This window comes from Micropterus dolomieu, linkage group LG01 (assembly GCF_021292245.1).
Source record: "Micropterus dolomieu isolate WLL.071019.BEF.003 ecotype Adirondacks linkage group LG01, ASM2129224v1, whole genome shotgun sequence".
Classification (NCBI taxonomy): Eukaryota; Metazoa; Chordata; class Actinopteri; order Centrarchiformes; family Centrarchidae; genus Micropterus; species Micropterus dolomieu.
Window position 1 is genome coordinate 7495176 of NC_060150.1, and position 14739 is coordinate 7509914.

The 14739-nt window shown below is 40.5% G+C and overlaps 1 protein-coding gene across 1 annotated transcript in view; it reads right to left on the bottom strand.

Annotated features, from left to right (window-relative positions):
• The window catches only part of mgat5 (alpha-1,6-mannosylglycoprotein 6-beta-N-acetylglucosaminyltransferase), a 134100-nt gene that overhangs the window by 25826 nt on the left and 93535 nt on the right, over positions 1-14739 (bottom strand). The window contains exons 11-12 of the mRNA XM_046054948.1: positions 12957-13090; positions 3511-3644 (exon numbers count right to left, since the gene is read on the bottom strand). Coding sequence (XP_045910904.1) covers positions 3511-3644; positions 12957-13090 — 268 coding nt within the window. The remainder of the gene's footprint in view (positions 1-3510; positions 3645-12956; positions 13091-14739) is intronic.

Consider the following 14739-nt stretch of genomic DNA (forward strand, 5'->3'; position numbering starts at 1 on the left):
AAGTCCTGAAAAATGTGTGTGATGAGAGAGTGTGTCTGTGCCTGGGTGATTACTCAGTCTGCTTCACACACCGGTTCACTTTGTACACCTGTGGGATGAGTGTGACCTGAGGACCTTTGCATACTGATCAGGCAAAGAGAGGCCCTTTCAATAGGCTGTATTCTACGTGAAGACTATTACTTGCCTAACCCACATTAACCCCTGCAAATTAATCAGCAGGAAGGAGACAGCATTTGGCTAGAGAACATTTCTGTAACAACGTCGGCTAAGGCCCTTTAATGCATCTTGTTTCAATATCCAAAGTTCCTCCACACTATTTCTTTTGTATAGCTCAGTAAGGCAAAAAGATGGGATAAGACTGACATGGAAATACTACTTCTGGTTTCCACAATGAACATGATGTTTTTCAGCTTTTTTAATCTAGTAAAATGTATATTTTTATTTGTTTTATGAAGCCTGCACAGCAGACAGTTGAAAGGCCCACATGTGGAATTACAAATGTTGTTCTATTGCAAAGAAAACTCCTGCACACTGTCTAACCTGCAAATAATATTACATATATTACAAGGTTTTGGTACTAGACCTTCATCAGGCATTTTGTCTCCAGTTAAAAAGGTGTGAAGTAATTAACGGTTCTGAAATGTTGTCCTATTAAAAGCTTAGCACTTATTTATAACTGGGCTGTTAGGGGGAAGTTACCAAGACGGTGCTTTTCAGGAAGCTGGCAGGGTGGGACCATTTCCTGTTCAGTATCTCTGGTGTCTGTTGTCCATTATTTTTCATATTTTATCTATATCTATTAGGGCTGCAATGGTTCTGAAACCATGCAACCGCGACACAGGAGTCCACGGTCTCGTGTCACACCCGCTTCCAGGACAGCTCAGCTCTTATTGTAAGAGTGGCGGGGGCCAGTAGGGGGGTGGGGGCAGTAGCGGTGTATATCGTATTTGTATTGACAGGTTAGGTATATAATAATAATAATAATAATAATAATATCCCCCCCTCCCCAAATCGGGAAATCATTTGATCCCTGGATAAACAACAATTTAGCGGAAGAAGACTGGACACTGAGGGCAGGTACAGTAATGGTGGCAAAAAATAAAATAAAATTGGAAAACGAGGAGGATTTGATAAGTGACAAAAAACACTGAACTCTGACAATGAAAAGAAACAAAATTCAGTTCCTACACGATAAAAAACTAACCCTAACCCCAACCTTCCTCAAGGTTAAGTTGGAGAGAGCTTTTATTTAAATATACCATTTAAAAAGAAATGTCTTCAGTGTAGAGAAAGAGATCGAAAGACAGCGCAATTTAAAAGGAAGAGGGAGGGAAATGGAGTATGCCAGTCAGCTCGTTATCAGTCTGCTCCAAAATGGCCTTTTAATTAAAAGCACGAGGTAATGAACACGCTTGGGAGTCTGATTGGGAACTAATGCCCCTTGCTGTGAGATGATGGTCTCCCCCGTCCGCCCTTTTAAAGCGAGGCTGAATGGCTCTGGCTCAGTGCTAGAAGGCATAAACCCCACAAGCATGCAAGCTACCTCTAGATTAAAATCTTATATCACCTTGGGATTTAAAGCCCTGCAATCTTGCTTTGAAATTCAAACTGTAGAAGTGTTGTTAATGAATAGGTTTTAGATTAGATTTAGATATAAACGTGGACTTTGCTTTGTCAACAAATTTTGCTCATCATTTTGACTTGTATTTTCCAAACAACACTTCCTTGTGCTCGTTCAGTGGTGACTGGTTGGATTTTGCTCACAGTATTCTCTTAATACAAAAAAAAAAAGCCACTGCTTTTAACCACAAAACTACTGGTGTCATTTTTTAAGACTCATTTTAAGGACATTTCCCTTTTCGATGTTGGCTTAGTTAAAGTTAAGTTTCAAAGTACAACATGTCGGTTGGGTGCAGCAGAGCTGAACAGGGGCAGGCTGATATGGTTCACCTGTGTGAACCTTTGCAGCAGGAAAAATAGGCATATGAGTGAACAAATAAACACTCATCCAACCCTTGAAACATAATGTTAAAGTGTCCTGGATCCAGACACTTAACCCCCATCTGCTCAAAAAAGACTCCTCAGTGGTGAGTGGAAAAAAAAAAAAAACTCTACATACCAGTTTACATTTCCACTTAATCTGAAGAACTATCAAAAAGGAGACAGCAGAGGAGGAAATTGGATGAGTCCTAAACTAGACCTAGGCCAGTGATTAAGGGTGCTTGTACCACAATGGGTACTCCGGCAGTTGGCAGGGGCTACATGGGCTAAAAACACAGAAACTACCTTTTGATTAAAAAGAAATAACATATTGTAACTGATAGAAAGCTAGCAAAGAAGTCTAAAAACTTAGGTTAGAGTAAAAGTTATGCATAAATGGTTGAAATAGTCAGGTAATATGATTAATAAAGAGTTCAAATAGTAAGCTAAATATAACAGAGAAATGGTTGAACTAACTAATAGTTAGGACAAAACAATGCAACTGCATATCCTATCCTAGGCAAAGAATGCATGAAATATCCTCACTAGCCAGTCAGCTGTATGAACATACATATATGTAAAGTCAAGTTGATGAAGTTGGATAAAGCAAAGTGGAACAAACCATGACTGGCTGACGCTACAGTATTGGCATTAGTCTCTTAGGTTTGGCTTTTTATTCAATTCTACACATCTTCGTCACACAGCCTCCTGATGTGAGAAGGCATCTACACTATAGGCATGTTACATGAAGACAATAATCTCTTGTAGCTTCTATTATCATTCCACTGAGTTGCTCTGTCAGACCTCTAAAGAGTCGGTTGGATCTGGAGCGACCCAGTCTGAAACATACATGGTGTCTCCTGAAAGCTCATCAAGGCGCGGGCAATAATCCAGCCATCCATGGCATGCCAAACAATGTGCAAATCTCTCCAAGTCTCTAAGTCGTTTTTGTCTAGGATACAGTAATCCCTTGGTCTCCGTGCCGCAGTGTGAGCATGCATTTGAATATATTAAAAGCTCTGTGGAGAGGGGGATAAGCTGAATTTGAGCTTCTAAACCAGACTGTTATTAAGTTTCCTGTGAAAGTTTTACCCAAGGTTGTTCAAAGAGTTCCACTGCAGAGCCCTCAGAGGTCTGAAAATAGGTTATCCTTGGTGTCACTGGTGTTATTTGGCATGCCTATTCTGTCACTTTCATCTTCAGAAGGAATACATATGAATGTATCTGTGTGTACATTTTTGGATGTCAAGACGTACGTGTTTGAAAAGGGTGTCTGTGTGAATCAGCCTGCAGGCATGTGTGTACAGTTCTTTCTGTGCATCTACTGTATGTGTTGAACTTTCAGAAGTCTTTATCCTATGTAGCATGGTTACTTCCGTCTGTCGCTGACTAGAAACAACAACAATATCTAGACTAGTATAATAATAAAATACGCTACTGTCTAATGAGAAAACCAAGTGTGAGATGTACACGTTTCATTGAGTAAAAATGTGTAAATGTATCGTGCATGTGTGTAAAAAATTATAGTACCTTCCAGAAGTTGTCAACCTTGCCGTAGACTAGAGACTGGTTCTGTCTCTTGATGTCATCGATGTGCTTGATGTCGCTGGCGTTGAGGTGCTGCTCCACGACGAAGCCCAGGAAACTGTTGTCTGGGGTGTGAGCTGCAGCCAAAAAATAAAAATATCTTAATAGATACAGAAAACTCAAATGAATGGTTAGACTCCCAGATTTCATTGCCCTCCCACGGTCCTAAATTTATGACAAATGTTCACAACTTTGTCCTTTTCATTACGGTTTCTGCCGCTGTACAACACATATGAGCCACAGCTCTCTCTCTCTCTCTCTCTCTCTCCTGTTTCTGCTCAGACAAGTAGCATGCACATGATTTAGAAGATCGATCGCGATCCAGTGTATTTTAGTGCTGATTTGCACAGTACAAAATATTTTAATAAAAATACCAAAAAACACTGTCAGTAGATTTGTGCATTTGCTTTGCATGACTGATAAGACCCAATCAGAAAGCCAAATGTGAGCGTCTGCATCATCGTTTTTTACCTTACCCAAAACCTTACCCTGGAGCGAAGGGATTAAGAAGACTGAGTTACAAGCTCTCAAAGGCCTAATTTCACCGTCAATATGATGCATTTAAAGTTGGTTTAAATGTGTTTTAGCAAAAACAAAAAGGAAAGAATGAAGGAAGGAAGGAAGGAAACAAAAACAAACAAACAAACAAACGGAAGAAAGACAAAGTGATATTATATGGGAACAAAAGGACAAATTACTTCAGGCTCAATTTTTGCATCACTGAAGCAAAAACAAAAATGCCTCAAATAAATCTTCCACAAGTGTCTGCTTTTTAGTGCACACAATTAACTTAAAATAAAATAAGCCCATTTCAACCTCAGCGTTTAGCACGGATCACAATTCCAGAGAGAGACGGGAACACTTGCGCAACACATCTCAACACGCTCTCTGGGTTTTTGGTCCCTCTGCTGCTTATTGCCCGGTGATGACCAGTTACTATGGGAACCACAGGATGAGCAGGTCAAGTGTGGAGCCGTGAAGTTGGCAGCACTTTACCTCACCGCCATCTGCCTTGTAGAACGAATGTGAAGACAAGGGTTTGGAGTGTGGACAGAAAAGATTCAGTCAAAAAATGAATATGCTTTATAATCTAATTTGAACTAAAAACAGGAATAGCACAAGCAGATTGAAACGCAGACCTAAAACACCACTTATAGTGAATGAAGCATTCATTCTGCGAGGGAGTTGTTTAGGTGCACAGTTGTGGTTTGTGTTAGAGTCCCGGGGGAGCTGCTGTGGTCAGAGCTCAACGCCACAACGCTATTACTAAAGAGGCAAATTAAGGTCAGTGAGTGAGGGGAGATGGATTTCACTCCAGTGTAGTAAATAAAAGGAGGATTTATTGAGAACATTTCAGCCAAGAATCTAAACACCACACATTCAGGTAGCTGCCAGCATTTAAACAAGTCAGATGCATCTACTGCAAATATCCTCTGGACTAATCACACCTTAAAAGGGTGAATGAATCATGATGTTTAAACACATGATGGCAGGTATACAGCTGCTGTATCATGATTTAACTGTGGAACATATGAGAAGAAACAATGACTTACTGTCAAAGTGCTACTGTAGTTTCACAAGTAAGGTTGACATGTTTTTAAATCAGGGTGTTGGCTTTATGTGACTTTTTCTCCCACTCGACAAAACGCCAGTTTGTTCACTGGATCTCTCCACGCAGTTCACATATTGCCTCCGGCGAAATATCTTTAGGCATACATAAAAAATAAAATAACAGGGAGCAGAAAATGTGTTAACGCGGTGTAAATGAGCCCAGAAATTACTGAAACATGACTTACTTTCCACAAATGATTTGAAAAGGTGAACACCTTTTACTTATAATTCATGTCACAATAACAATAATAAATATTACAAGTATTCATTCAAGTTCCCATCACACCAGTGGGATGTGTTTTGGATGCTGAAGTTAACTGAAGTATGGTGATATAGTGTGCATTATTTTCTCTGGGCAGAGAGCCAGACAAGAAGTGTGTTTCACCATCACGGTGAAAGCTCTTCTTCACATGTGATGCATGAGATTAAATGTCTCGGGGTTGTAATTCCAATGCCTTATCTCCTCTGTTCACATCGTGATCCTTTTGTGCACTTCCCAGCATTACAATGCACAGAGGAACCTTTAACTCATTGAGGACGGTTAGCTCACTTTGTGTTATGTGCTTGTGGGAGGCACAGGAATGTGGGAGTAGCTGTTATGAAGATATCACCAGATCTGTGTGAAGTGTCCGTGTGTGGGCAGGAGACAAATGCTACAAACGAATTACCTGTAGTGTCTATCTAATGCCGGCTGATTTAACAATATAAATAGCTCAATAACCTGGATGTCACTCCCGAAAAATCCACTAAAATTAGAAAAGGAAAAACGTTAAAGGGGCACTACACTTGACAGTTTACTAGTAATGGTTATTACTACTCAGCCTTGAAAACATTTGTAGAATATCTTCTGTGGCTCTTTGTCAAGTTTAGTGAAAAAATATCTATTTACTACTTCGGCTTTAGACTTAAATTTTAAAACAGCCTAAAATACAAAAAAGGGGGTGTGGAGTTTAAAAGACATGGGTATTTACACGGCTGTGTGAGTCTAATGAAAAGATGCTACTGAGATGCATTATGGGAAATGTAGGACTTTGGACATTAATCCATAAAATGAGGTAAAAGTCAAGATGCCTCTGCTGCTTCGATAATTTGTCAATCTGTCTCTTGCGAGTCCCCAAACTTTATGGAACCACAACACTAAAGCTCTGGCATGGCCCTCTAATCTCCTTTAGTCAGCCAATTGTGTGTTTGTATAGAATAGAAGCATGAGAGGGTAGGATGATTGCAAAATGATGGGAGTGAAAACATTATATTGACACTTTTAAGGATAATATTTTCAGCCATAATTGCCCAGTTTGTAATAGTTAATAATTAAATTCAAACCACTTTTCAGAGCATTTTTTAACAACTGTGCTTACTACTAACTAAGATGCATTTCTGACTGCAAAGAGGCAGAGAGGGTCCTAGACACTTGGAGGAGGCAGCCCTAACACTCATGTACCAAACTAACTGTGTAAACAGGACAGGCTGTTAATTAGTGTTCGGCCCTAGTGATGCACTTGGCAACAGATGCCTCCTCTCCCACTAGAGCCGCCACTCAAAATGTCACTCAACTTGCCATACATTCGCTATTAGCTAACAAACAGCCCGGGAGCACAGCGTCGCCTGAGAAGCAGATGCGTTGTCGCTCTTGACAAACTTGCAAGTGTAGGTGGGGGGGGGGGCTAGTTTGCTTTGTAAAGAATCCTGGATTCACTTGGATTGATTGGGAGTCAATATTGGTACAACCTGGTCGAGCTGAGTGGAGGAACAGCCTGAAGAAATGTCTAATACTTTTAAGGGAAGAATATCCTCTCCGATAGGCTGAGAGGGACTGTATATGGGCTTTCCTTTGTGCCTTTTAAAGGAGCAGTAAGGTCTCACTGAATCAGCGGTAGCAGCAGTCTATATTGCATCATTACGCAATGGTACCTGCAAAAGTAAATGCACCAGGCAAAAGTAATCCCAAGACACAAACTAAGGGTTGTGCGTCTAAACACTTTACAAGAAACTAACTTCTGTTCTGCTGGCCAGACAGAAAATAAAAAGATTTCAAAACTGCAAAGATGCATCATCAGCACCAAAATATCCAGCACTTTGAAAACTCGACATCAAAGACTTTGTGGTTCTACAAACTTATCTGAATGGGCCTGAAGGGTGAAAATAAATAAACTACACACGAAGCGCTTTCACACAAGCACCTTTGAGATTTTAACTGATGAGCAGACGTCTCTAAAAGATGTCTGAAGTAGGGGTAAAACTGAAGCATCAGATCTAGCAGGCAGTCCTACAGTGCTGTCGACATCACAGTGAAAATTAAGTGCATTTAATCTCAAAGTTATTTCTGTCTCTTTAGTAATTAGAATATAAACGTTACCATCTGCAGAAGATCTAATGAACGATATTGTATGTTTATTATAATAATAATTTTTATTTGTAGAGCACTTTTCAAAAACAAGTTACAAAGTGCTTTAACAAGTGTAAAGACAATAATACCCAAAAGACAATAATACAAAAACAATACAAGATAAAAGCAAGAAAAAATTTAAAAGACTAAAATACACATTTAAGATAAATATAAAATAAGTAAAATAGAATAAAATAATAGGGATAAAATAAAGTCAAAAATTATACCATCTAGTCCTTCAATACTGCGGAGCTTTGTTGGACACATTTCCTTGAAGAAATGAACTTGGCCCAATTCTATGCACCCACTAATACCCACCACTGTACATGACAGATACCATGCTTAGCACCAATGTGATTAATTTGCTTATTAATTTAATCATTATTAGCATAAGAGAAACTTGCATGGAAACTGTATTTTTGGAAAGTATGCAACGGTCTCTATGTTAGGCTTTCCATAATGTAACAACCGCATTTTAGCATAGGTCGCTGCCCACGCTTAGTGAATACATAAAGAACACACAGATGGACCAGAATAAAGTAGTCTTATTATGCGTCTCTACAGCACTTCTGGACACGGTGTTGGAGCTTTCTGAAACACTTCCATTATGCCACTGCAATTAATCAAAGCAAGCATGTGAAAAGGTTTCAAATTAAACAGGGTAGGAACGCAGTGAGAGGTGCCCCCCCGCTAGGATCACTGAACAGACACAGGTCGGATGTTCTGTCTGGCACTGTGTGTGTTTCATAAAATAAATAAAAATGCTGTAAATTCAATCGGATATACAGATATATAGTTATTAGTCTACATTTCACTAACTTTTGATAGGTGGTGTCAAATGGTGATCTCATTTTAAACAAATGAATCTTTTCTGATATCAATTGCAAGAACAATGATGACAGTTTGTAAAGCGTGCGAGAGAGACAGTAACAGAACACAGAGCAACAGTCTATTGATCCCATATAGATGTAAAAGAAAAGATAAACTTCAGTGAGTGGGTGTGCCAACGACATTATAAATCAGAGCTTTACAGGCACTATCAGCCCGGCAGACCTCAGGGTCAATTACGTAGTTGGCAACACTACAAAGATAAAAACTATCTGGGGCTATGTTCGACCTCTGACCTGTTACTCATCATATCTGTAAGGGATTAATCATTCAGCATGGATACAAACAGGAAACACGTACATGAGCAGACATATGGTAGCAACCACTACTGTATGTTTTCAATGATGACACTGAGAGGCTGGACGATGAAGCCACCCTTTCTTAAACTCCCTTCAGTGCATTTACAAATAACAAGGTTATGGTCAGCTTTCTGCAGTAACCTGATTTCTTAAACCTCCTGTGTGAAATGCTGTTCATGCCAGTGGTTTAAGAGACACTTTGTGAACAAAGCTGAAGGGTTCATGCGCCTGGCAAAGATGTCAGACAAAGTATCCCAGTGACAGGAGTGCAGAAGGAAGGTCATCCATAAAAAGTCTAGATATATCTGTCAGGTTTATTGCCCGTACCAGAAAGTAATTTGTAACCAACTTGTTTTTAAGCCAATGAAGTGATTAAGTAAACAACTTGACTTGACAAGACTTGAATCCTTACATGTCATTCTGACCTACAGGAAAGGTTTACTAAATTTTACTAAATTTCCTGATTATAAATGACTTGCGCTAGGAAACAGAGCAAACTTAACTCGGACGCACAGCCCATTCAAACACAAATTGTACACCAGAAAACAATTCCTGCTATCCTGACTCTGAAATAGATTAATGAGGTCAATTTGGCCTTGTCTTGTCTTATTGGCCAGAGGCCACATACTCTGAATTCCCTCAACCAATGATTAATGGAGCACTGTCTAATTTTAACAAATGGACCAATCCAAGTCTAGGATAAATTACCTACGAGCACCTGATTTGTCTATTGTTCCAACTTCATTCAATAATGTGAGATAAATACAATTTAAGGACCAGGGAATCCAAATATAAGGTTTGAGCAAGTCAAGATGAAGTCTCTATTGTGTTTACTTTCTAACTCGCACTACACTGTATTTGCAAATAGTATTAAATTACTTAGGTCTTTTAACCATGCTTGCAGGACCAGAGTTATTTCTGCAGATCCAGACTCCTCACTAGATTGTGGTAAACTCCACCCAGTGTAAATCCAAGCAAACAGAATCACCTGCTCAGAAATACAAGCTTTATTCAATGTCTATTTGTATAAGGACAAGGATGTAACATAAACCAGTGCCACACACCACAGCATTTATAGCCTAAGCTAACTTGCAATACACGTCACTAGACGGGCCTTTAAAATATATAAAACTCAACAATACTGATAAAGACAACGCAGCATGGTTTAATGAGACTCGGCCAAGGAGATACAGGATGGATGCCAACACGAAATCAGAAGGATACTTCCTGTCTGGGGATATTTATCCTTCCTAGACCTACAGAGATTCACTTAGTGTCGAAATAAGGTTATTTCTATCCATCTATACATGTGTGCGGATTATATTGAATACTGATTCAATATAATGCCTGATATCAGGGTGCGAACTACGGGGGAGCCAGGGGGAGCTTAGCTCCCCTAAATAAGACATCAGCCCCCCTAAAAGCATGATTTGTGATATTTTGTGGGGTCTCTAAAATATTGACAGCATGCTTTACCACCATTAATTTCTATATATTTCTCTATCATCATAATCTTCCATGCGTAAATTCAGGAGTGTCAGACTTCATCTAGCCAGTGGGGAGAATTACTACTAAAGCGAGCTCCCCCGAAAGCCATGGTATAGTTCGTACACTGGACACCATGCTTACCTAAGTAAGCCTAAAGTCGTGTGGTGCAGTTGTGGGTCATTCAAGCCACACGCAACACTTTCTAGATAGAGCCAGTCTGTCTGTCTGTAATGAAACAAAATAAAGATAATCTCGACCGATGGTTACCTAACAAATTTATATAACAGTGCATCGTTATCAAGACAGCTGCGTCCGTCAGTTCACCAAGCATGTGGAAAGGAGAGACAGAGCCTGACTTTCTGGTTTGGAGTCCCTGGCTGTCACCTTTGGCTTCCATTAACTAAGCAATTGGCCCTAACATGACCTGAGGAAACATGAGTCTCTTCATACAGAGCAAGGACTCTACTCTGTGTTGACATTTTTACATCCAGTAAAGTTAGTTAGAACTACTTGCAACAAATGTATCAACGCAACCAAAGCAATCGGAAAAAACGCTGCGCCTCAAAAACGCCCGCAAGCGCTCTCTGCTGGGCGTTTCCAGACGAGCAGCAGGCCGTTTTCAGATGGCAAAAAAACTCTTTGGTGGAAACAGACCTTCATTTACAGCCATATCATTATTTGTTATTATTTGGCCTGTCTGTCCTGTATTTGTCATGTTAAAATCCCCAAAAATTTAAACTCCAGATATCTGGTTTTTGTCTTATGTCTAATCATAAAATGCATGGTCATAAGCATGGGGATAAAACCACCATCATCGAAAGCGCAAGCAAGGCGATAAAACAAACATCAAGCCAGGTTTCACTGAGGCGCAAAAAGGGCAGGTTCAGTAGCAGTGTTTGAATTTCATTATGTTCAGGAGGTCAATTGTGAACATTAAGATGTCAACCAAATATGCCTTTCGGTTTAGAATCTCTTTCAGTTAGGAACTTTTTGTGAAGTTTGTTCACTAATCTTCTTCTGGAGATGTTCGTTTGAGAGTACTGTCCAGATGTTTTTGGTAACTTCTACTTTAATGTGCATCCTACATTTTATGCTGCATTCCATTTACCTCAGAAGTTGGAGGTCGGAGATGAAAATGGCGTCACACCCGAGGTGACGCCGTTCCAGTTAGAAGTCGAAAAACCTCGCTTGGCCAGCCATTGATTACAGCTAGCCAGGTTAGTCATTGTTAGCAACGGCAGCTGATAAAGAACGCATTGTGTGTTATTTACGCATACTAAACACAGTAGCAACATGTCCACAGACAGCAGTTGGACAGCACTTTGTGCACGAAGATTTCCAGGAGACACAAGTACACAGAAGTGCTAATGAACAGTACAAAACTACAGCTTTCACTAACTGTTGATACTCGGAGCAGCCATCTTGGTTAGTGCAAGTCCCCGACTTTCTGAGTCGGAAGTCCGACTTAAGGGGGCGTTCCCTTTGTAATTTCCGACTTTGAACTCGGAAATTCTGACTTCCCATGTCAAATGGAACGCACCATTATACCAAATAACTAATCGATTAATCGAGAAAATCATCAACAGAATAATTGACAATGAAAATAATCGGTAGTTGCAGCCCTAATGAGATTACTACTTCATCAGACTTAGAGGTGTTAATGTAATATGCTGTTTCAGTTGCATGGTACACATACGACTCTTCAGCCTGAAGTTCAGATGTTGTTCAGCACAGTGCAGACGGGGAAAAAAAACTGTCTCTCGTGCCTCGAAGTGATGCCATTCTGTGGTTTTAACACTCGGCCAAACCACTGTGCACTTGTTTCACCAGCGATATCATCTAACCTAGCGACTCTTAACTGGATTTTGTGCAAAGGCCCCAGTGTCTTATGAGAAAGACATACCCTATTCAGCAGACAAAAGGCTTATTCAGGTGCAGTGGTATTCTGGATAGCTCCGGGCCTCACCTTGCAAACGGGGACTGCAGGGGTAACATTTCACTTTCTCTTAGCCACGGGGAAAAGGTCAATACCCCAGGGGGGCTGGCTCCCCTTTCTTCTCTGCAGCACTGCCACCACTCATCCACCTCAGCAAATATGGTTGACTCCAGTTATAGAGTGATTTCACAGCAGGAGTGATGCGCACACACAGAGCAATAAAACCCCTACGTCCTACATTCATAATCAGTAAAATGGAGAGCTCAGTGTCTGACCTCTTATTTTCCTTTTAATCTGCTTGACGACATTCCATTAGCAAGCAAAGTCCTGCATTTTCAGCCCGCCTTTTATGCCTCTTTTCCAACCAATAGATCTCATTCGTTGATGAAAATCTAACTGGATGAGAAGCCATAGGAAAGACACGAGGTTGTCGGCCTAATGATCATGACTTGAGCTTATTTAAACAATAGAGTGGAGAACTTGCTGAGGTGATGAAATCTGTGAGTCATGTTTTTTTCTTGACTGTTAAGAACATACTTAAAATTGAGTTTTTTGGACAGATCAAGGATCTTTTGGGATTGATAACTTGTTGAGTCAGACAAATCAGCCAGCAAAGTTTTCTGTGCAGGGCTGCATTACATAAACTGTGCAGTAAGCAGTTTTTTAAATCCTGCACATAGGCCATAACTGAGCCAAATGGCTTGTTCTGTTTTTAAAGTACCAGAGGGAAGGTTTACAGGGGCTCTTTTGGTAAGAGTGTTTTGGCGTCGTGCCGACTTACGGAACATGGTGTTGAACTGCTGCGGGTTGAGGTTCCACTTCCCCCAGGGCGTCTTGTGACCCTTGGACTGGGCGTAGTGGGCGTGGTTGAATTCTGGTTCTGTCCCGAACGAATCCAGCACCCGCAACATGCACCTATGACGTCACACAGAGACACGTTAATGGCTGCTCCACGCCAGAGGAACAAACATGTATGATACATTGCTTACCATTAACACCATACTGTTTATTTCAGTTTCATTTTCTTTAAATCTTGTGAAATCAGTGGCACATCATTTTAAATCATCTCTAAATTACACTCGGTGTTGTTATATAACGTGCTACCAGAAAAACTGTTCACCCTCCATGCACACAATTATAGTTGAACAGAGAGTGTAGCTGAATTGAGCTATTACACAGTACTTTTTCCACAGTGTTCTCCCAGTAATGTTCATAACAGTCCAAGAAATAAGCCTTAGATTACTTAAATTTTACGCCCATCTAAGCCACGCTAGTAAGCCTGAAACCCAGAAAATGAACTACCCTGTTCCTTGTTGGATAGTACTATATAGCAGCTATATATATACAGTGAGGAAAATAAGTATTTGAACACCCTGCTATTTTGCAAGTTCTCCCACTTAGAAATCATGGAGGGGTCTGAAATTGTCATCGTAGGTGCATGTCCACTGTGAGAGACATAATCTAAAAAAAAAGAATCCAGAAATCACAATGTATGATTTTTTAACTATTTATTTGTATGATACAGCTGCAAATAAGTATTTGAACACCTGAGAAAATCAATGTTAATATTTGGTACAGTAGCCTTTGTTTGCAATTACAGAGGTCAAACGTTTCCTGTAGTTTTTTCACCAGGTTTGCACACACTGCAGGAGGGATTTTGGCCCACTCCTCCACACAGATCTTCTCTAGATCAGTCAGGTTTCTGGGCTGTCGCTGAGAAACACGTAGTTTGAGCTCCCTCCAAAGATTCTCTATTGGGTTTAGGTCTGGAGACTGGCTAGGCCACGCCAGAACCTTGATATGCTTCTTACAGAGCCACTCCTTGGTTATCCTGGCTGTGTGCTTCGGGTCATTGTCATGTTGGAAGACCCGGCCTCGACCCATCTTCAATGCTCTAACTGAGGGAAGGAGGTTGTTCCCCAAAATCTCGCAATACATGGCCCCGGTCATCCTCTCCTTAATACAGTGCAGTCGCCCTGTCCCATGTGCAGAAAAACACCCCCAAAGCATGATGCTACCACCCCCATGCTTCACAGTAGGGATGGTGTTCTTGGGATGGTACTCATCATTGTACAGGACATGCACCTACGATGACAATTTCAGACCCCTCCATGATTTCTAAGTGGGAGAACTTGCAAAATAGCAGGGTGTTCAAATACTTATTTTCCTCACTATATATATATATATAATTTTTTTCTTTTTTATATATATAATGCATGTGTATGAGCAGAACACTTAGTATAGATATTTAGCACCATCCATCCTCTGCTCCTTTTACTTCTGTTAACTCCCTCCTCCTAGTGCTGCTAAGCTCTTAGCTACAGAATGATGAATTCAGTGCTTCCTCTGCCTTACTCTTGCGTCTTTTATAATGATGTTCAAGCACCAAACAGTACCTGTGTTTTTGCATGCCTTCTCAGATTCAGTTGAGAAAGTTTGCTACAGGCTACTCTGTGTGCGTGACACTCGTGCTGTAGTGCGTTCATGTGCTGTGGGGACCTCCAGCTTACAAAACTTGACAGCCAGCTGTGGGAAGAGCACCCTCTTTTATGTATGAAAAGCTA